At 46.3% G+C, this 23310-nt stretch overlaps 1 protein-coding gene across 4 annotated transcripts in view; it reads right to left on the reverse strand.

The window, feature by feature from the left end:
- usp25 (ubiquitin specific peptidase 25) overlaps positions 1–23310 on the reverse strand; it is a 127503-nt gene that overhangs the window by 62144 nt on the left and 42049 nt on the right. For all 4 annotated transcript variants that reach the window (XM_033032368.1, XM_033032367.1, XM_033032366.1 and 1 more), the window contains exons 3-6: positions 17740–17881; positions 16191–16314; positions 7447–7609; positions 1796–1882 (exon numbers count right to left, since the gene is read on the reverse strand). In XM_033032368.1, the coding sequence (XP_032888259.1) occupies positions 1796–1882; positions 7447–7609; positions 16191–16314; positions 17740–17881 (516 nt within the window). The remainder of the gene's footprint in view (positions 1–1795; positions 1883–7446; positions 7610–16190; positions 16315–17739; positions 17882–23310) is intronic.

The following is a 23310-nucleotide window of genomic DNA, read 5'->3' on the forward strand; positions in this document are numbered from 1 at the left end:
AATAAACCAACAAACCTGCACGTCTTTGGGATGTGGAAGGAAACTGGAGCACCCAGAGGAAACCCACATGGTCACAGGGAGAACGTGCAAACTCCACACAGACAGCACCAGAGGTCAGGATCGATCCCGAGTCTCTGGCGCTGTGAGACAGTGGCTCTACCATCTGGCCACTGCGTAACAACAGCTCCCGGATAATGTCAAGCCACAGCTGGCAAGCTCAAGCAGGGATCCAGTTTAGATGATGACAGTGCACTTATTTTCACCTTTAGAAAACACGGCCTTTGGTCCACGCCGACCAGCGATCACCCCGTACACGAGCACTATTCCTACACGCTAGGGACAATTCACAATTTACAGAAGCTAATTAACCTGCAAACCTGTACGTCTTTGGAGTGTGGGAGGAGACTGTGGAGCACCAGAAGAAAACCCACGGGGTCCAAAGAAGAACGGCCAAACTCCGTACAGACATGACATGTAGTGGACGGTAACTGGAGCACCCAGAGGAAACCTACACTGTCAAGGGGAGAGTGTACAAACTGTACTGTGTAGGAAGGAACTGCAGATGCTGGTTTAAACAGAAGAAAGCTGGAGTAACTCAGCGGGACAGGCAGCATCTCTGGACAGAAGGAATGGGTGACGTTTCAGTCCGAAGAAGGGTCTCGACCTGAAGCCTCACCTATTCAATCTTTTCAGAGATGCTGCCGCCCCTCTGAGTTACTCCAGCTTTTTGTGTTTACAAACTGCACTGATAGCACCCGAGGTAAGGATCGAATCCCGGTCTCTGGCACTGTGAGGTAGTGGCTCTACCATGTCTGGATATCTCTGGTAGCAGCATTGCTGGCCACTGTGTTACACCATGTCCAGGATAATATCTGACCATGGCTGGCAGGCTAGAGCATGGCACCCAGCTTGGATAGAGTCATAGACTGATACAGTGTGGAAACACGCCCTTCGGCCCAACTCGCCCACACCGGCCAACAATGTCCCAATTACCCTCGTCCCACCTGCCTGCGCTTGGTCCATAACCCTCCAAACCCGTCCTATCCAAGTACCTGTCCAACAGTTTCATAAACGATAGGATAGTCCCAGCCTCAACTACCTCCTCTGGCAGCTTGTTCCATACACCCACCACCCATGTGAAAAAAGTTACCCCTCGGATTCCTGTGTTTGACCGTCCCGACGTCGGAGTTTCGATCATCCCGACGAGAGGGCCTGTACATTGGGCAGTGCGTAGCGGTGACTACGGAGGGGTCATGGCCCCCATCACAGGTGAACAAAGGAGGAGGTGAAGAATGCTGTGGTGGATGTTAGTGTTAAATTCTATTGTGTATTGTGTGTTCTTTTTCAGTGTATCGCTGCTGGCAAATTCATTTCACTGCACCCTCGGGTGCATGTGACGAATAAAATTGACTTTGACTATTAAATCTTTTCCCCTTCACCTTGAACCTATGTCCTCTGGTCCTCTATTCCCCTACATCTGGGTAAAAAACTCTGTGCATCTACCCGACCTATTCCTCTCATGATTTTGTACACCTCTATAAAATCTCCTCTCATCCTCCTGCGCTCCAAGGAATAGAGACCCAGCCTACTCAACCTCTCCCTATAACTCGCACCCTCTAGTCCTGGTAACATCCTCGTAGATCTTTTCTGAACCCTTTCAGGCTTGACAATATCTTTCCTACAACATGGTGCCCAGAACTGAACACAATATTCTAAGATGATGACAGAGTCACATGTGGTGTGGCATATCCACCAGTCATGAATGCCAGAGAGGACCCAGACACTGTCCACCCACCTTTTGATTTTGAGGCACGTCCTGTGAATCCGTTGGTGGGACATAGTTGAGGACCAGTCTCCGAAACTTGAGCAGGTTAAACAAGGACTACAGGGAAGAAGGAACAAAAAACAACAGCACATTAGATTCAGTGTTGACATCGTGCCCAACACAGGAAGCCAAACTCCTGTGTGTAGGAGGCAAAGTCACAATCTTACCAAATGATGAAATGAAAGAGAGAGGAAAAAAAAGGAAAGGAGTGAAGGGGCAGCACGGTGGCGCAGCGGTAGAGTTGTTGCCTCACAGGGCCAGAGACCCGGGTTCGATCCTGACTACGGGTGCTGTCTGTACGCCAGTTTGAACGCTTTCCCCTGTGACCTAGGGTTTTATTGAAACATATAAGATTATTAAGTGCTTGGACACGCTAGAGGCAGGAAACATGTTCCCGATGTTGGGGGAGTCCAGAACCAGGGGCCACACAGTTTAAGAATAAGGAGTAAGCCATTTAGAACGGAGACGAGGAAACACTTTTTCACACAGAGAGTGGTGAGTCTGTGGAATTCTCTGCCTCTGAGGGCGGTGGAGGCCGGTTCTCTGGATGCTTTCAAGAGAGAGCCAGATAGGGCTTTTAAAGCCCTTAAAAACCCACGCAGGAAATAGTGAGAATGGACAAATTTGGTACGGGCAAGCACACGTAGCCAGGATCGAACCTGGTTCTCTGGCGTTGCAAGGCGGCTATGCCACCGTGCCACCCACTTGACGAGCCCTAATCTGTAGGGTTATAGACATGGGAGATGGAGTGAACCAAAGTCCATTTGATTGGACCAAATTTGTTGGGTTAACTGAGCATAAATTCTATGATTCTATGGTAAAGCTCAAGAGAGCAAGGGATATCCATCAGTCTTAACTCCTATGCACAAATCTCTGGATTTTAGCCACATCTCGGTACGAGAGGGCTTGAACACATCGGACCATCGGCAGCGGCAAGTGCAGAGGGTTCGACCCCGACCACGGGTGAACAAACTAAGTGGAAGATGACTGAACTTTATTGCCTTCCATTACAGTGAGGAATGTGGTTTCCGCTGTGGTGGATGTTTATGTTAAATGTTATTTTATGTGTATATTGTGTTCTTTTCACTAGGCATGGCTTTATGGGAACTCAAATTTCACTGTACCTTAGTTGGTTAAGTGACAATAAATGTAAACTTGAACTTGAGATTTTGCACTTACAGCAAGCATGTTTTCAATTCCAAAGCAACAAAATACTATTTCTGTAAACAGAGGGAGCTCAGTGTTCCAGATCTCCTGACAACAGAGGAATCAATCAGTAAATGAGAGGAATAGGAAGGAACTGCAGATGCTGGTTTGCACTGAAGAGAGACACAAAATGCTGGAGTAACTCAGCGGGATGGGCAGCATCTCTGGAGAGAAGGAAAGCAGCCTGTCCCGCTGAGTAAATGAGAGGTGGTGAAAGGAGAAGAGTTAACATAGAAACATAGAAAATAGGTGCAGGAGTAGGCCATTCGGCCCTTCGAGCCTGCACCGCCATTCAATATGATCATGGCTGATCATCCAACTCAGTATCCTGTACCTGCCTTCTCTCCATACCCCCTGATCCCTTTAGCCACAAGGGCCACATCTAACTCCCTCTTAAATATAGCCAATGAACTGTGGCCTCAACTACCTTCTGTGGCAGAGAATTCCACAGATCCACCACTCTCTGTGTGAAAAGTGCAGCCTGTCCCGCTGAGTAAATGAGAGGTGGTGAAAGGAGAAGAGTTAAGGGCCTGTCCCACTTGGCGATTTTTTCGGCATCATTGACTGACGTATCAGATCACTGAAAAGTGATGACGTATTGATGCACGGTGTCTGTTCGCGAGTCACAAACATTTTTTGTCGCCGCTGGAATTTGAAATGTTCAAAATCTTTCGCCGACCCTGATACGTCAGTCAATGACGCCGGGAGTCACTGAATAAATCGCCAAGTGGGACAGGCCCTTTCAAGGTTTTGGGTTGGTATTTTAAAGGGGGAGTTTTGACAGATTCTTGATTAGTGCAGGTGTCCAGGGTTATGGGGAGAAGGCAGGAGAATGGGGTTGAGAGGGAAATTTAGATCGACCGTCATTAAATGGTGGAGTAGACTCGATGGGCCCAAGGGCCTAATTCTGCTCCTATGACAGTTCAGTTTTAGAGATAGGGCGCGGAAACAGGCCCTTTGGCCCATCGAGTCCGCACCGACCAGCGGTGCCCCACACACATTAGGGACAATTTACAATTTTACTAAGCCAATTAGCCTACAAACCTGTGCGTCTTTGGGCTGTGGGTGGAAACCGGAGCACCTAGAAGAAACCCACGTGGACACAGGGAGAAGGTACAAACTTCCTACAGATAAGCATCCGTAGGCAGGATTGAACCCGGGTCTCTGGCGCTGTGAGGCAGCAACTCTACCACTGCACCACAGTGCCGCCCCCTTAGGACATATGAACTTTATACCTGTCAAGTTATTTGTTGGGCACTTCTATGCTTTTGGTTCCACATAAACAGAAGGTCAGCGAACGGCCGTCCACACTACTAACCCGAAATAGCTTTTTATAAATTTGTAATCGGATCTATGCCCCGGTACAGAGTCACGATCACTTGTTTACACCCTCTCTAAGTGGCAGCTGATGCATAGCACCGGCATTTTGATCAACATGTTATATAAAAGTGCAGCCAATATTTCAAGCTTATGATTCTCACCCACCGCACAGATCAAGCTGGCAGTTTCCCTCCACTGCACCGACTCTCACTGCAACCAGCGCTCCACATACAACTCCCTCTGTCCGCATCGCCACTCCCTGGCAGGGGTTACGGGGAGAAGGCATGAAGGAGCGTGGGGTTGGGAGGAAGAGATAGACCAGCCATGATTGAATGCCAGAATAGACTCGATGGGCCAAATGGCCTGATTCTGCTCCTATCTCTTATGAGCTCCCCATAATCACATAGGCAACTCGAACGCATATCTACGGTGTGCCGCCACATGAGCATATTGTGGTTTGGGTCATCCGGGGTCTACTGGAGTTCCTTAATGTGCAGATGATGAGAAAATACAACTGATCAGGAGGGAGGAGGCTGAACAGCTGGGTAGCTGACGGTCACGACTGGCAACATGGCGCAGTGGTAGAGTTGCTGCCTTACAGCGCCAGAGACCCGGGTTCGATCCCGACCACGGGTGCTGTCTGTACGGAGTTTGTACGTTCTCCCCGTGACCCGTGTGGGTTTTCCCCGGGTGCTCCGATTTCCTCCCACACTCCAAAGACGTGCAGGTTTGTAGGTTAATTTACTTCATGAGTTCATAGGTTATAGGAGCAGAATTAGACTATTAGGGCCCATCAAATCTATTCAGTATGTTTCTAGGTTAATTAGTATCGGTAAAATTGCCCCTAGTGTGTAGGATAGTGCTGATGTACGGGGGGGGGGGGGGGGGGGGGGAGGGCGAAGACAACAGACAATAGGTGGAGGAGTAGGCCATTCGGCCCTTCAAGCCAGCACCGCCATTCAATGTGATCTTGGCTGATCATCCCCAATCAGTACCCCGTTTCTGCCTTCTCCCCATATCCCCTGAATCCGCTATCTTTAAGAGCCCTATCTAGCTCTCGCTTGAAAATATCCAGAGAAGATCCTGTTTCTGCACTGTATCACTGAGGTAAAGTAAACTAAAAGCTGGGAAAAGTTGTAAAACAGTAGGATTTTTATATCCATCATTGGGGAGGTGAAGATAAGACACAAAAAGCTGGAGTAACTCAGCTGGTCAGACAGCATCTCTGGAGAAAAGGAATAGACCCTACTTCAGTCAGAAGGGTTTCGGCCCGAAACGTTGCCTATTTCCTTCTCTCCATAGATGCTGCCGTACCCGATGAGTTTCTCCAGCACTTTTGTCTACCTTCGATTTTCTAGCATCTGCAGTTCCTTCTTAAACACTAGTTGTGGTAGGTTGCCTGATAACAACGAGGAAGAAACTGTCTCTGAATCTGAAAAGATAGGATGTTTGGAGCGGCGGGGAGAGGGGGGAGTGACATAGAAACATTGAAAATAGGTGCAGGAGTAGGCCATTCGGCCCTTCGAGCCTGCACCGCCATTCGATATGATCATGGCTGATCATCCAACTCAGTATCCCATCCCTGCCTTCTCTCCATGATCCCTTTAGCCACATCTAACTCCCTCTTAAATATAGCCAATGAACTGGCCTCAACTATCTTCTGTGGCAGAGAATTCCACAGATTCACCACTCTCTGTGTAAAAAATGTTTTCCTCATCTCGGTCCTAAAAGATTTCCTTCTTATCCTTAAACTGTGACCCCTAGTTCTGGACTTCCCCAACATCGGGAATAATCTCCCTGCATCTAGCCTGTCCAACCCCTTAAGAATGACAGCAGTGATTAACACACAACAAGTATACTGGAATGGCAACCTCTTAGAAAATGTCCACGATTAGTTTACATCAACAAGTGGGTCATTCAGCTGGGAGCTGCGACCTGATCCTTCAGCTCGGTGTCACTTCCAAAGCTGCCCGATTCTAAACTGCTGTTCCCTTCCAATCACCACAGCATTGGGGCGGTGCCAGGACACAGGGTGAGAGGCGAGGGAGGGGGGAGGGTACAGAACCAAAATACTGGAGTAACACAGCGGGACAGGCAGCATCTCTGGAGAGGAGATATGGGTGAAGATTCAGGTCGAGACCCTTCTTCAGACTGAGAGTCAGGGGAGAGGGAGACTACAAAGAGCATGTATGGTGTGAAAAGAACAGGTCAATGCAGATGTTTAAGAAAGAACTGCAAATGCTGGAAAAATCGAAGGTAGACAAAAATGCTGGAGAAACTCGGCGGGTGAGGCAGCATCTATGGAGCGAAGGAATAGGCAATGTTTCGGGTCGAGACCTTCGGATCAAAGCAGATGATGTTCAAGGAAATGAATGGGGAATTGGACATCTATCTATCTCTGCCTTAAAATTATCCACTGACTTGGCCTCCACAACCTTCGGTGGCAATGAATCCCACAGATTCACCACCCTCTGACTGAAGACTATATTGAATGTGCAGACACTCAGAATGTATTTTGAATATTTTGTATGTATTTTTTATTATGGATAAAGTTCATTTTTGAAATGTTAAAAAAAATGCATAAACCAACCTCCCTTCTATTGACTCCATCTGCATCTTACACTGTCTCGGCAAGGCCAGCAGCATCATCAAGGACCAGTCGCACCCTGGCCACTCCCTCTTCTCCCCTTTACAATCAGGCAAAAGGTACAGAAGTGTGAAAACGCACACCTCCAGATTCAGAGACAGTTTCCTCTTGCTCTAGTATCTTTGGTTTCTTCTCCATCGTTATCAGGCAACGGAATCATCCTACCACAGCTAGATATAATCGTGGACATCCTACCACCTTATTGGTGACCCCTCGGACTATCTTTGATCAGACTTTGCTGGCTTCACCTTGCACTAAACGTTTTTCCCTTGTCACGTATTTGTACACTGTAAATGGATCGATTGTAATCATGTATTGTCTTTCCACTGACTGGATAGCACGCAACAGAAGCTTTTCACTGTACCTCGGTACACGTGACAATAAACTAAACTGAACTGAAGACCTGCATTGGGTGAGGGAGACACCACGGAATGCGGCAAGCTCTCACCTGAATGACCGCGCTGAACCAGCACGTGTTTCCCACATTCTTCAGTCCCACCGGGCAGTTTTCCTGTCTCTTCCGATCGTATGGGTTCAACGAGTCACTCCACACCTCTCCTTGCGTCCGCTTCAAGCTGGCCTTGTTCTCCGCAATGCTGGCCTCAAGCACTCTTAGTGACAATAAAAACAAATGGGTGTATTATAAACCAAAAGTGTCTGGACAATAAAGAAATAAACCAATCTTAATCAACCTAGTGCTTGTCCAACTAGAACTGGGAGCAAAATAAACGCCTATTCTTCAGTCTGACTGCCCCTGATTACATTTTATCTCTGTTTGCTTTGTTGTTAACTTCTCCTAGCTAACAATGATCTGCTCTACATTTTCCTTGATCTCCATGCCCTTTGATGTCTCCTTCTCACACCTTACACCTCCATATCTCTGTATCTCCCCCACCCCTGACTCCTCGTCTGAATAGACAATAGGTGCAGGAGTAGGCCATTTGGTCCTTCGAGCCAGCACCGCCATTCAATGTGATCATGGCTGATCATCCACAATCAGTACCCCGTTCTTGCCTTCTCCCCATATCCCCTGACCCCGCTATCTTTAAGAGCTCTACCTAATGGCTCTGTCCCATGATGCGAGTTTATTCAAGAGCTCTCCCGAGTTTAAAAAAAAATCAAACTCGTGGTAAGCACGGAGAATTAACATAGCGGGTACGTCGGAGCTCGGTGACGACTCGTTAACGGCAGGTAACCTCGTGAAGATTTTTCAACATGTTGAAAAATGTCCACGAGAGCCCCGAGTACTTACGAGCGGCCATTAACGTAAATCTCAGAGTTCGAATCAGGGCAAACTCGGGAAGAACGTTTGAATGAACTCGTACAGTGGGACAGGGCTTTAAGTGTGTCACAAGTACAATAGTAATTCAAAATCAAACAGTTGGATTAACATGTAGAGACAAAGAACTGCAGATGCTGGTTAATACACAAAAGGACACAAAGTGCTGGAGTATCCCAGCGGGTTAGGCAACATCTCTGGAGAACATGGATAGGTGACGTTTCGGGTCGAGAAATCACTTTAGAACCTTCTTCAGGCACTGAGTATGAAGAAGGGTCTCAACCCTAAACATCACCCAACCATGTTCTCCAGGGATGCTGCCTGATTTTAGACCAGGGATACAGTGTGGAAACAGACCCATCGGCTCTCTGGGTCAATGCCGCCCAGCGATCACCCTGAACACTAATACTATCCTACACACGAGGGACTGTTTACAATTTTTAACCTACAAACCTGTACGTCTTTGGAGTATGTGAGACCGCTATATTGTGGGTGGGATTTACAATGTATTTTAGGGCGTGTTTCGAGCTAAGTTTCTTGCGCAGAAGGTTAGTTTTCAGTTTAGTTTCGGACCAGCATGAGGAAGGCATACCCTTCGATCATGTGAAGTGTAAAGGAGACATGAGGAGTTTTCTAACGTTTAATGCAATAAGCTGTAGTTCGATGAAGATCGTAGTGTACGGGTCGGAAGAAGTTTGGAGGTACCTTATTATTTTTCACCAACAATAAAGAATTTATTAATCAAAGGACTGTGTTTTGAAGATTTATCTGTGAAGAGGCTCTGAAGGTTCCCGGCTGAGAGCTTGCATGCGTACAAAGACGTTCCCCTTAACCATGTAGTCCATCTAGCAGCTAGAGGGAGTAATCTCTTGAACGATATAAAAATCTGCTGCAACACTCACTGCTTTGTGGAGCGATTGCCCTGCAGAACCTCTGCCGCTAACCTCGATGGGCATAGTGCGAAATAAATGGCTTTACTCTGCCCATTTCTTTGCCTAGTAGATGGATGTCATCCATGGCTCTCAAGAGTTTCTGTCATTCTAAAGCTTCCTAAATTGGAGAGCTCCCCAAGACGACAGGACCGGGTCCCGTCCTGACCTCGGGCGCTATCTATATGTGGAGCTTGCATGTTCTCCTCGTGAATGCCTGGATTTCTCCCGGGAGCACCGGTTCCCGCTCACATCACAAAGATATGCCAGTTTATTGGTTAATTGGCCTCTGTAAAATTGCCCCTATTGTGTAGGGAGTGAATGAGAGAGTGGGATAACATAGAACTAGTGTGAGCAGATCACGATGAACAGGGCGGTCACGGTGGCGCAGCGGTAGAGTTGCTCCCTTACAACGCCGGAGACCCGGGTTTGATCCTGACTACGGGTGCTGTCTGTACGGAGTTTGCACGTTCTCCTGCGTGCGTTTTCTCCGAGATCTTCGGTTTCCTCCAAAGACGTACAGGTTTGTAGGTTCATTGGCTTGGTAAATGTAAAATTGTCCCTAGTGTGTGTTGGATAGTGTTAATGTGCGGGGACGCTGTTAGTCAGAACATAAATCTGCAAATAGTTGACGCATGTAAAAAGGGAACTGCTGTAATCATGGGGGACTTCAATTTTCATATTAATTGGGCAAACCAAACTGGGCAGGGTAGACTAGAGGAAGAGTTTATAGAATGTATTAGAGACGGGTTCCTAGAACAGTATGTCACCGAACCGACAAGGGGGGAGGCAATCTTGGATCTGGTCCTGTGTAATGAAGCAGGATTAATTAAAAATGTCATAGTTAGGGACTCGTTGGGAACAAGTGACCACAATATGGTCGAATTCCATATTCAAATAGAAGGGGAGCAGGTTGAAACTCAGGCTAGGGTGCTTAGTCTAAATAAGGGGGATTATGAAGGTATGAGGACTGAGCTGATCAAAGTTGACTGGGATAGCAGACTCAAGAATAAGACGGTACATGAGCAGTGGTGTACGTTTAAGGGTATACTGTATAACCTTCAAGAAAAATTTATTCCTATGAAGAAAAAAAGGGGTAAGGGTAAGAACAGTCAGCCATGGCTCAGTAAAACTATAAAGGATAGTATTCGGCTGAAGGCAAGGGCATATAAGGTAGCCAGAGATAGTGGGAGGGTAGAGGATTGGGAAGCATTTAAAGGTCAGCAAAAAATAACTAAGAGATTAATTAAGACGGGGAAAATAGACTATGAAAGGAATTTAGCGAACAACATAAAAACTAATAGTAAGAGTTTTTATAGCTATATAAAAAGAAAAAGGGTGGCTAAGGTGAACGTTGGTCCATTGGAGGGTGAGACTGGAGAGTTGTTGGTGGGGAACATGGAAATGGCAAAGGCATTAAACGAGTATTTTGTATCAGTCTTCACCATAGAAGACACAAAAAATATTCCAACGCTGGATAAACAGGGGGCGGTAGGAATGGCGGAGCTAAATACTATTAAGATCACCAAGGAGGTGGTATTAGGGAAATTAATGAGACTGAAGGAGGATAAATCCCCTGGGCCTGATGGATTACATCCAAGGGTCTTGAGGGAGATAGCGGTGGGGATTGTGGATGCATTGGTGATAATTTTCCAAAACTCCCTGGAGGCAGGAACGGTCCCAGTGGATTGGAAAATGGCCAATGTAACACCTATATTTAAAAAAGGAAGTAAACAGAAGGCGGGTAACTATAGACCGGTTAGTCTAACATCGGTGGTGGGTAAAATGTTAGAGACAATTATTAAAGAAACACTAACGGGGCACTTGGATAAACATGACTTCATCGGACAGAACCAGCATGGTTTTGTGAAGGGGAAGTCCTGTTTAACGAATCTGCTCGAATTCTTTGAGGAAGTAACAACCCGGGTGGATAAAGGGGAACCGGTGGATGTGGTATACTTGGACTTCCAAAAGGCTTTTGACAAGGTGCCACATAAGAGACTATTGCTAAAAATAAAAAATTATGGGATTGGGGGTAATATATTAGCATGGGTAGAGGATTGGCTAACAAATAGGAAGCAGAGAGTGGGGATAAATGGTTCATACTCGGGATGGCAACCGGTAACTAGCGGGGTTCCGCAAGGGTCGGTGCTGGGACCCCAGTTGTTCACAATTTATATAAATGATTTGGAGGAGGGAACCAAGTGTAATATATCAAAATTTGCGGACGATACAAAAATGGGAGGAAAAGTAGGGGATGAGGAGGATAGGAAGAGTCTGCAAAAGGATATAGATAAGCTAGGTGAGTGGGCAACAACTTGGCAGATGAAATTTAATACTAATAAATGTGAAGTCATTCACTTTGGGAAAAAAAATGATAGGGCAAGTTATTTTCTAAATGAGGAGGAGCTGCGTTGTAATGCAACGCAAAGGGATCTAGGGGTATTAGTACATGAATCACTAAAAGTTAGTATGCAGGTGCAGCAAGCAATCAGGAAGGCCAATGGAGTTTTGGCCTTTATTGCTAGGGGGATTGAGTATAAAAACACGGAGGTCTTGCTGCAGCTGTACACAGTATTAGTGAGACCACATTTGGAATACTGTGTACAGTTCTGGGGTCCATACTTAAGAAAGGATGTACTAGCCCTGGAGGCAGTGCAGCGAAGGTTTACAAGATTAATTCCTGCAATGAGGGGATTGACATATGAGGAAAGGTTAAGTAGGCTGGAACTCTACTCTTTGGAGTTTAGAAGAATGAGAGGCGATCTCATTGAAACATATAAGATCGTGAGGGGCCTTGATCGGGTGGATGCACCGAGGATGTTCCCAATGATCGGGGAAACTAGAACTAGGGGACATAGTTGCAGAATAAGGGGGGGCTCTTTTAAAACTGAGATGAGGAAGAACTTCTTCACCCAGAGGGTGGTTAATTTATGGAATTCACTGCCCCAGGGAGCAGTGGAAGCAGAAACTTTAAATATATTTAAGACTAAAATAGATGGTTTTTTAGCTGCCAAGGGGATAAGGGGCTACGGGGAGAGGGCAGGGATATGGACCTAGGTATGGTTAGTATAGTAAGACCTGAGTGATCTCCTGGACAAGTGTCGATCGCCTGGATTGGGGTCGGAGAGGAATTTCCCGGATTTTTTTCCCGAATTGGACCTGGGTTTTTATCCGGTTTTTTGCCTCCCCCAGGAGATCGCGAGGTTCTTGGGGTGGAGAGGGGTGATAGCGGTATAAAGGGGAGGGTAGTGTCTTGTGTTCTGTGTCTTGTGTCTACTGTTTGTGGGTAAGTGTGTCTGTTTAGTGTTCAGCCATGAGCGAATGGCGGTGCGGGCTCGACGGACCTGGTGGTCTACTCTCGCACCTACTTTCTATGTTTCTATGTTTCTATCGCTGGTCGGCGCGGACCGGGTGGGCCGAAGGGCCTGTTTCCTCGCTGTTATTCTAAACTAACCTCAACTAAAAGGTGATGGATGGCGGGTGTGAATTTGGCGGGCCATAGGGGCTGTTTCCATGCAGTTCTCTCTTCTCTTCTTAATCAAGGACCAGTCTCACCCTGTTGCTCCCTCTTCTACCCTCTCCCATAGGGCAAGAGGTACAGAAGTGTGAAAACGTACACCTTCAGATTCAGGGACAGTTTCATCCCAGCTGTTATCAGGCAACTGAAACGTCCTCTCACCAACCAGAGAGCGGTCCTGACCTCCCGGTCTACCTCATTTGAGACCTTTGAACTATCTTTTTTTTTTGTTGTTTTTTTAAATTTTATTATTTTTTATTAGAAGTAGACATATTATAAAGTATAGTTGCATATTATAGTAAAAAAACTTTTCATATACATCAGTCATACATTATTAAAATTTTCAATTGTCGATTACTTCCACTTCTAGTGGTTTTTTTTATATAGAAAAAGAGAGAAAGAGAGAGAAAAGTTACAAATATCAAAAAAAACAAAAAAGGTGGAATGGATTACTTATAATACGTCATTGGAGATAGATTCGTAGATTATAAAGTATGACTTTTCATCTAATCCTGAGTTCAAGTTTCAGTTGGGTTTTCGTGCCGGGCCAATCTATCCCGTCAGATAATTAATGAATGAAGCCCATATTTTATCAAAAAGTTCTTGTTTGTCCATTAAGACAAGTCTAATTCTTTCTAGATATAGGGTCTCCGACATTTCCACAATCCACATTTTAATTGTGGGGGTCGTAGGGCCTTTCCAAAATGTTTATATTACTTTTTTCCCGGTTATTATACTGTAGTCGAGGAAATTTCTTTGGCTTGTCGTGAGTGTTAAACTTTGCTCTGATATTCCAAGTATTATTAATTTTGAGTTTGGATCCAGTTTTGTATTAATAACTTCTGAAATTATTTCAAAAATATCAGTCCAGAAATGTTTAATTTTTATACAATTTGCAAACGTATGTGTTAAATTAGCATCTAGATGTAGACATTTATCACAAATAGGAGAGATTTGTGGGAAGATTCTATTTAGTTTTATTTTAGAGTAGTGTAATCTATGTAAGACTTTAAATTGTATTAAAGCATGTCTGGCATTTAACGAACATTGATGTATATGTTGTAAACTTTCGTCCCACAAATCTTTTGTTATAGGATGACCTAATTCATTTTCCCATGTGTGTCTATATGGTTCCGTCGGTGGTACCTCGTTGTTTAGGAGGGTGTTATAAATATAAGCTATTAATTTTTCAGTGTTAGGATGCTTGTTCAAACATTCATCAAGGATTTCTGGTTCCCTAGTCCTGTAGACTTGTGTGTTAGATTTAACATAATCTCTAATTTGTAGATATCTGAAGAAATTATTTGAGTGCAGTCCATGATTCTGTTGTAACTCCTGAAATGAAAGAAAAGTGCCTTTCCCATAAAGATGTCCAATCTTTTTAATTCCATAATTTTGAACTATCTTTAATCGGACTTTATCTTGCACTGAGCATCATAGGCTTTATCGTGTATCTATACACTGTGTTTAAGAAGGAACTGCAGATGCTGGAAAATCGAAAACCGAAACGTTGCCTATTTCCTTCGCTCCATAGATGCTGCTGCACCCGCTGAGTTTCTCCAGCTTTTTTGTGTACCTTCTATACACTGTGGATGGCTTAATCATGTGTTGTCTTTTCATTGACTGGATATCAGGCAACACAAAGCTTTTCACTGTACCTCGGTACACGCGATGATAACAAACTAAATTAAACTGTATCTCTAAACTAAGCTAAACACAAGATAGGGATGCATTGGAGGACATAAAGTGCTGGAGTAACTTAGCGGGTCAGATGGGATTGCCAACTTTCTCACTCCCAAATAAGGGACAAATTCCCGACGGCAATCCGTTGACCGACTAGGCCGTGGCTGGGTGAATGATGAGTTGGCCCGGGTGCTGGACTGCACACAAAGCCCAGCCGGCGGGCCAGCTGAGGAGTTTTGGCCCTGCACCCCGTCCAACTCATGAACCGATGCTCGGCCGTGAGAAGGAGGGGTGGTGGTGGTGTCGGCGGTAAGCGAAGGTCCGAAGGTCGGACAGCTGGCCGGGTTGCCGACCGACGGGGCCACGGGCGAGGAGCTGCTGCTGCTGCTGCTGCACTCCATGGGCTGCACTACATCGGGACGGGTGAGGCGGGGGCTGGACGACCCGACAGTCCCCTCGACCCGAGTAGTAGCGGTCAAATACGGGACAAGGGCGGTCCCGTACGGGACAAACCAATTTAGCCCAATATACGGGATGTCCCGGCTAATACGGGACAGTTGGCAACCCTAGGGTCAGGCAGCATCTCTAGAGAACATGAAGAGGCGTTGTTTTACGTTGAAATCTGAAACGTCACCTACCCATGTTCTCCAGAGATGCTGTCTGATTCACTGAGTTACTCCAGCACTGTGTCCTTTTGTGTATTAACCAGCACCTGCGGTTCATTGTTTCTATATAGGGATGTATTGGGTGGCTTGAACTTCCATCTCCAATCATCTCTGATAAAGAGGTAGGAACTATATCCCTTGAGGAGCAGGAACAGAACAATGTTTGGCCTTTGGGGTGGGGGAAGGGGAAAAAAACCTCACATCATCGATCAACAAAATATTTTCATCCCTGTAACATTTCATCAGTGACGTGTGGGTTATGTTTGAAAAATGAAACTGAAAGAAGAGCCAGAACAAGGAAAACAAAACTAAACTATAAAGAGAAACGGAGTATGAACTAGGGAAGTGAGTAACGCCCTTCTGACGCTAACCTCATCATTCATATCCTCCTCAGGAACATGAGCCCTGTCAGGGCAATATAAATAGTTATTACATGCAAAGGCTTGTTATGTGTTCTATTTATACCAGAATGATGCAGAAAAGATTCAAAATGTGTGAATGAAGGGCTCTCCTTGAAGGCATCTCAGCTGCTTTTAAAAGGTCACAGGTATGGATTACAAGGAGCACTATAGATCGCAACAGGTCGTTCTTTCATAGAGTCATAGAGTGATACAGTGTGGAAACAGGCCATTCGGCCCAACTTGCCCACACCGGCCAACATATCCCAGCTACATTAGTCCCACCTGCCCATGAGTAAGCCATTTAGAACGGAGATGAGGAAACACTTTTTCACGCAGAGGGTTGCGAGTCTGTGGAATTCTCTGCCTCAGAGGGCGGTGGAGGCCGGTTCTCTGGATACTTTCAAGAGAGCAAGATAGGGCTCTTAAAGATAGCGGAGTCAGGGGAGAAGGCATGATCAGCCATGATAGTTTTATCCTTTTTTGTGCCGATCTTTCTTCTATATGCTGAACTTTTTCTCGTTTATTATATTGTTTACTCTGTGATATAATAATGTGGTTGCGCTGCTGAAGGCAAGAAATGTCATTGTTCTGTTTGAGACCAATGACAATGAAACACTCTCGACTCTTGAAGCATCATTGCTGCACCTGCCTGTCAGTTTCCACAACAGCTGCCTGTTTTATCCCGTTCTCAAGAGTCAAAAGTCCGACGACTCACCGGCTGATGGCTTGCTCTTCATCTGTTATCCCAGTCTCCCTGAAGGCACGATTGGATTCCTCCAAGCTCAGAGCGATCGCTCGCTGAAGGTCATCTTTATCATCTCCGGTGAGATCGATGACATCTGTGGCATCACAAACAAAGTCACCCAATGACAATAACATTATCGAGATGCTGCCTGTCCCGCTGAGTCACTCCGCCATTTTGTGTCAAGCAGCATCTACAGTTCCCTCCTACACAATAACATTATTTTCGGGTTGAATAAAAGAACATTTTTTATCATGGCATGTGGTGTCTCTGGAGCATATACATTATTTAAACAGAATATGTCAGTGCACATACAGTGATAACAGTACATACAGTGTTTTGCATGCTATATATTTCTTGATTAGTACGGGTGTCAGAGGTTATGGGGAGAAGGCAGGAGAATGGGGTTGGGAGGGAGAGATAGATCAGCCACGGTTAAATGGCGGAGTAGAATTGATGGGCCGAATGGCCTAATTCTACTCCTATCACTTATGAACTAGAAACATAGAGAATAGGTGCAGGAGCAGGCCATTCAGCCCTTTGAGCCAATATTATCACGGTTAATCATCCAAAATCAGTAACTCGTTCCTGCTTTTTCCCTTATATCCCCCTTGATTCCATTGGCATTAAGAGCTAGAATCTATCTATCTCTGCCTTATGACTTGGGCTCCACAGCCGTCTGTGGCAGATTCAGATTCACCACCCTGACTAATGAAATTCCTCATCTCCTACCGAAAAGAACATCCTTTAATTCTGAGGCTATAACCTCTAGTCCTGGACTCTCCCACTAGAGGAAACATAAAAAACAGGTGATGGCGTAGGCCATTCGGCCCTTCGAGCCAGCACCACCATTCAATATGATCATGGCCGATCATCCAAAATCAGTACCCCGTTCCTGCTTTTTCCCCATATCCCTTGATTCCGTTAGCCCTAAGAGCTAAACCTAACTCTCTCTTGAAAACATCCAGTGAATTGGCCTCCACTGCCTTCTGTGGCAGAGAATTCCACAGATTCACAACTCTCTGGGTGAAAATGATTTTCCTCATCTCAGTCCTAAATACCTACCCTTTGGTCTTAAACTGTGACCCCTGGTTCTGGACTCCCCCAACATGGGGAACAATAGACAACAGACAATAGGTGCAGGAGTAGGCCATTCGGCCCTACGAGCCAGCACCGCCATTCAATGTGATCATGGCTGATCATCCCCAATCAGAACATTTTTCCTGCATCTAGCCTGTCCAATCTCTTAAGAATTTTAAATCTTTCTATAAGAACTGTAAAATCTGATCAGCTATACCGGACATCAAGGGTCTCGACCCGAAACGTCGGCAATTCCTTCTCTCCATAGATGCTGCCTCACCCGCTGAGTTACTCCAGCATTTTGAGTCTACCTTCGATCTTACCAGCATCTGCAGTTCTTTCTTAAAGTTTAATATATAGCAGCATGCCTGGAAAAACTTCAAAACGTTCTTTAATTCATTCAGTTGATTTAGGCTTGCTCTCCGCATCCAGCGTCACTTACTTGTGTCGGCCTGGCTTCCCACGCTGATGTACCGATCGTTGCCAGTTTGTCCTGTGTGGTAGTATGCCTCCTCCTGCTGTGGTGCTTTGGCATTCTTCTCAGTCAGAAACGCCACAGCTTCAGCAAGATCCCCGTTGCTTGCCTGCAAGAGACACGAGAGGTGAGCAGGCCCGCCTTTGGATATCGAACAAGAGGGCAAGAGGACAATGGAGGCACGAGGTACTGCGGGTGCCGGAAGCTCGAGAGTAACTCAGCGGGTCAGGCAGCATCTCTGGGGGGGGATTTATCAAACAAATTTTATGTTGAATCATTATTTTGATTACAGTGTGGAAACAGGCCCAATCTCAATAGTCAATAGTCAGAGTTACTCGTCACATACACAATAAAGTGCAGTGAAATGAATTTGCCAGCAGCGGTACAATAAAAAAGAACACACAATATACAATAAAAATGTAACACAAACATCCACCACAGTATTCATCACTGTGGTGGAAGGCACAAAGTTTAGTCAGTCCTCCTCCATTTCCCCCCGTGGTCGGGACCACAAACCTCTGCTGCGGGCGTCCAGATGTGCAGGCAAGGTAAGTCCAGAATCGGCGCTTCCCTACCGGAGACCGCGGCTTCAAGATGGTGTAGGACGCAGGCTGGTGGTCGGAGCTCTTCTCCAGGGATCTCCAGCGAGGGATCCCGCTCCGGATGGTAAGTCCACGCCGCGCCCACGGTTAGAAACACTGAAGACCGCGGCTTCAAGCTGATGTAGGCCGCGGGCCGGCGGTCGGAGCTCTTCTCCTCCGGAGATCCCCAACGAGGGATCTCAGGCTTCGGACGCCGCGCCCGCTGGAAGCTCCGCAGAACTTCAGACTTCAGGCTGCCGCGGGCCAACGATCGGAACTCCCTCCTGGCGACTCCCAGCGAGGGCTTGCCCGCTCCGCGATGAAAAAGACCACGCTGCGCCCGTTGCTGAAGCTCCAGGCCCGTCTCCGGGAAAGGCCGCACCGATTCTTGTGTTTGGCCGCGAGGGAGGCAACATGGAAAAAGTCGCCTCTCCGTGGAGGAGGCGACCGAAAGCGGTTTCCCCCTTAGCCCCCCCACACAAGACACACAGAGAAACATTAAAAACACACATTTGGACACACTAAAAAAACAAAAAAATAGAAAAAGACCTACACACTGCTGGCAGGGCAGCAATCTCGCAGCACCCCCACCACCCCCATCTGCCGTCGCTGACCAACATGTCACATCTAGATAGACACAAAATGCTGGTTTCATTCATTCATTTACACTGAAGGTAGACACTAAATGCTGGAGTAACTGAGCGGGTCAGGCAGCAACTCTGGAGAGAAGGAATGGGTGACATTTCGGGTCGAGACCCTTCTTCAGTGGTTGCATTTATCTAGCGCCGTGGGCCAAGTATTGATTCCGCTAGAAACGAAGAACTGCAGATGCTCATTAATACATAAAAGGACACAAAGTGCTGGAGTAACTCAGCGGGTCAGGCAACATCTCTGGAGAACAGTCTGAAGAGGGTCTCAACTCAAAACGTCACCGATCCATTTTCTTCTGAGATACTGCCTGACCCGCTGCAATGCACTTTATGCCCTTTATTGATTCCGCTATGTTTGGCACATCATTATTTTTACTTTATTGATCATATCTGTGCCATTTTTATTTGTTAAAGAGATTGTTTTTAAGCAGGCTTAGAGAAAGGGAGCAAGTGCAAATCAGGGGAATTTAGAAAGGGAAATCTCGACCCTGATGTTTGGCCACACCCTCCAAGGAAGATAATTTATTCAGTTCAGTTAGTTTATTGTCATATGTATCGAGGTACAGCGAAATAGACAATAGACAACAGATGCAGGAGTAGGCCATTCGGCCCTTCGAACCAGCACCGCCATTCAATGTGATCATGGCTGATCATCCATAATTAGCACCCCGTTCCTGCCTTCTCCCCATATCCCCTGACTCCGCTATCTTTAAGAGCCCTATCTAGCTCTCTCTTGAAAGTATCCAGAGAACCGGCCTCCACCGCCCTCTGAGGCAGAGAATTCTACAGACTCACAACTCTGTGTGAAAAAGTGTTTCCTCATCTCCGTTCTAAATGGCTTACCCCTTATTCTTAAACTGTGGCCCCTGGTTCTGGACTCCCCCCAACATCGGGAACATGTTTCCTGCCTCCAGCGTGTCCAAACCCTTAACAATATTATATGTTTCAATGAGATCCCCTCTCGTCCTTCCAAATTCCAGAGTGTACAAGCCCAGCTGCTCCATTCTCTCAGCATATGTCAGTCCCGCCATCCCGGAAATTAACCTTGTGAACCTATGCTGCACTTCCTCAAATTTGGAGACCAAAGCAAAACTGCACCCAATACTCCAGATGTGGTCTCACTAGGGCCCTGTACAACTGTAGAAGGACCTCTTTGCTCCTATACTCAACTCCTCTTGTTATGAAGGCCAACATGCCATTCGCTTTCTTCACTGCCTGCTTTGTGTTGCGTGCTAACCAGTCAGCGGAAAGACAATACACGATTACAATCGAGCCATTTACTGTGTACAGAAACAAGATAAGGGAAGGTAGACACAAAAAGCTGGAGTAACTCAGCGGGACAGGCAGCATCTCTGGAGAGAAGGAATGGGTGGCATTTCAGGTCGAGATCCTTCTTCAGAGTGGTGTCTGCCCCGCTGAGTTATTCCAGCTTTTGTGTGTTTAAACCAAAGATCCTATAGCGGAACAAGATAGGCCGCTACTGCTAAATGCAATGGGCTGACGTGTAGTACGCAACGGAGTGGAACGTGGGCCTTTTTTTCATCCATTTCAGTAACCCGACCTGACCCGACTCGCAGTGTAATCAACATAGCGGGGGAACAGTTTGTGTTAATAAATTTAAATTCTGAAAATGAGGAGAAGATTTTTAACAAATAACTTTGATTTTTACAAGGATGTTTCCGTAACCGGCTTCCGTCTCCGCACTAGTATCTTTGCTCCGCTACGGGATCTTTGGTGCGGAGACGGAAGCTGGTTACGAAAATGGGGCCGAAAATTACCCATGAATCTGCCCATGACCGTACTACGTCTTTTTCGTCGAGTGGGCTATCTTGCTCGCTGTAGGATCTTTGGTTTAAACCAGCATCTGCAGTTTCTTCTTATACATGATAAGGGAATAACTTTTAGTGCAAGGTATAGCCAGCAATGTCTGATCAAGGATAGGCCGAGGGTCACTGAGGAATGCAGAGGTTAACTGTGAAGCAAAACAGCAGCAAAGATTTTGCATTTGTTTAGCATTGTTCTTATCTTTTCAGGATGTTCCAAAGCATTTATCAGCCACTTAGTGCTTTTAAAGAGCATCCGTATCCGCTGTGCATCACAGAAATAGCTAACACAAGTCCTAATGACAATATAAGTTTGATAACATTGAGCAAGGATAAATAATATTAAAGGCAGCACAGTGGCGCAGCGGGTAGTGCTGCTGCCTCACAGTGCCAGAGACCCAGGTTCGATCCTGACCCCCGTTACCGTCTGTGTGTTGAGTTTGCACGCTCTCCCTGTGACCACGGGGAGTTTTCTCCGGGTCTTCAAGTTTCCAGTTCACAGGGAAAGGGAATTAAGAACTAGAGGACAAAGGTTTAAGGAGAGGGAAGAAAGAGGTATGGCCCTGTCCCAAGGTACGAGTTCATTCCAAGAGCTCTCCCGAGTTTGCCCTGATTCGAACTCGGAGATTTACGGTAATGGCCGCTCGTCGGTACTCGGGGATCTCGTGGACATTTTTCAACATGTTGAAAAATCTTCACGAGTCTTCCCGTGCTTACCTGCCGTTAGCGAGTCTTCCCGAGTACCTGCCATTAGCTTTACGAGCTGTAAAGAGACGTCCCCGAGCTCCGACGTACCCGCTACGTTCATTCTCCGTGCTTACCACGAGTTTGATTTTTTTGTTCCTGTTAATGGACAGGGCCATTAACAGGAACCTCAGGGGCAACCTTTTTACACAAAAGGTAGTGGGTGCATAGAGCGAGCTTCCAGAGGCGGTAGTTGAAGCAGGGGCATTCACATTATTTAAAAAACATTTGGACAGGTACATGGATAGGATAGGTTTAGAGCGATATTGGCCAAATGCAGGCAGGCGGGACCAGTGTTGAGTCTGAAGAAGGGTCTCGACCCGAAACGTCACCCATTCCTTCTCTCCAGAGATGCTGCCTGTCCAGCTGAGTTACTCCAGCATTTTGTGTCTACCCTAAATGCAACCACTATTGTCTCATAGAGTGATACAGTGTGCAAACACGCCCATCGGCCCAACTTGCCCACACCGACCGCCATGTCCCATTTACATTAGGACCACCTCCCTGCGTTTGGCCCATATCCCTCCAAACCTGTCCTATCCATGTACCTGTCTAAATGTTTCTCACCAGGGCGGGACAAGGCTTTGATTACGTTGACTGCTTTTCGTAGCAGCCAACACAATCAGACTTGTCTGACCCAGATCACATTGCGTAGCGTAAGAGGAATAGCACTTATACAGTCAACTGCAGCAAATACTGGAACTGCAGAACACTGAAAATGTTGATCATCTATAGAACTGTCTGACCTAAATACTTATCTCATTGTTCTCATAGAGTCATAGAGCGCGAAAACAGGCCTTTCGGCCCAACTTGCCCAGGCTGCCCAACATGCCCCATCTACACTAGTCCCTAAATCTCATTCTCTTTTAAGCAGGTAGCATCGGGGGCCTGGGTGTTCTTGTTCATCAGTCACTGAAAGTAAAAACAATCTCTTTAAGAAAGAAAAAAAAGTAAGAATGCAGGTGCAGCCGGCATTGAAGAAAGCGAATGGCATGTTGGCCTTCATAACAAGAGGAGTTGAGTATAGGAGCAAAGAGGTCCTTCTACAGTTGTACAGAGGGGCCCTAGTGAGACCACACCTGGAGTATTGTGTGTAGTTTTGGTCCCCTAATTTGAGGAAGGACATTCATGCTATTGAGGGAGTGCAGCATAGGTTTACAAGGTTAATTCCCGGGATGGCGGGATTGTCATATGCTGAGAGAATGGAGCGGCTGGGCTTGTATACTCTAGAATTTAGAAGGGTGAGAGGGGATCTTATTGAAATATATAAGATTAATAAGGGTTTGGACACACTAGAGGCAGGAAACATGTTCCCGATGTTGGGGGAAGCCCAGAACCAGGGGCCACAGTTAAGAATAAGGGGTAAGCAATTTAGAACAGAGATGAGGAAAAACTTTTTCACACAGAGGGTTGTGAATCTGTGGAATTCTCTGCTTCAGAAGGCAGTAGAGGCCAATTCTCTGGACGCTTTCAAGAGAGAGTTAGATAGAGCTCTTAAAGATAGCGGACCAGGGGATAGGGGGAGAAGGCAGGAACAAGGTACTGTTTGTGGATGATCAGCCATGATCACAGTGAATGGCGGTGCTGGCTTAAAGGGCCAAATGGAATGGAGTGAAGGAATAGGTGACATTTCGGGTCTGAAGAAGGGTCTCGACCCGACACGTCATCTATTTCCTTTGCTCCATAGATGCTGCCTCACCCGCTGAGTTTCTCCGGCATTTTTGTCTACCTTCTATTTTT

The sequence above is a fragment of the Amblyraja radiata genome, chromosome 14, assembly GCF_010909765.2.
Source record: "Amblyraja radiata isolate CabotCenter1 chromosome 14, sAmbRad1.1.pri, whole genome shotgun sequence".
Classification (NCBI taxonomy): Eukaryota; Metazoa; Chordata; class Chondrichthyes; order Rajiformes; family Rajidae; genus Amblyraja; species Amblyraja radiata.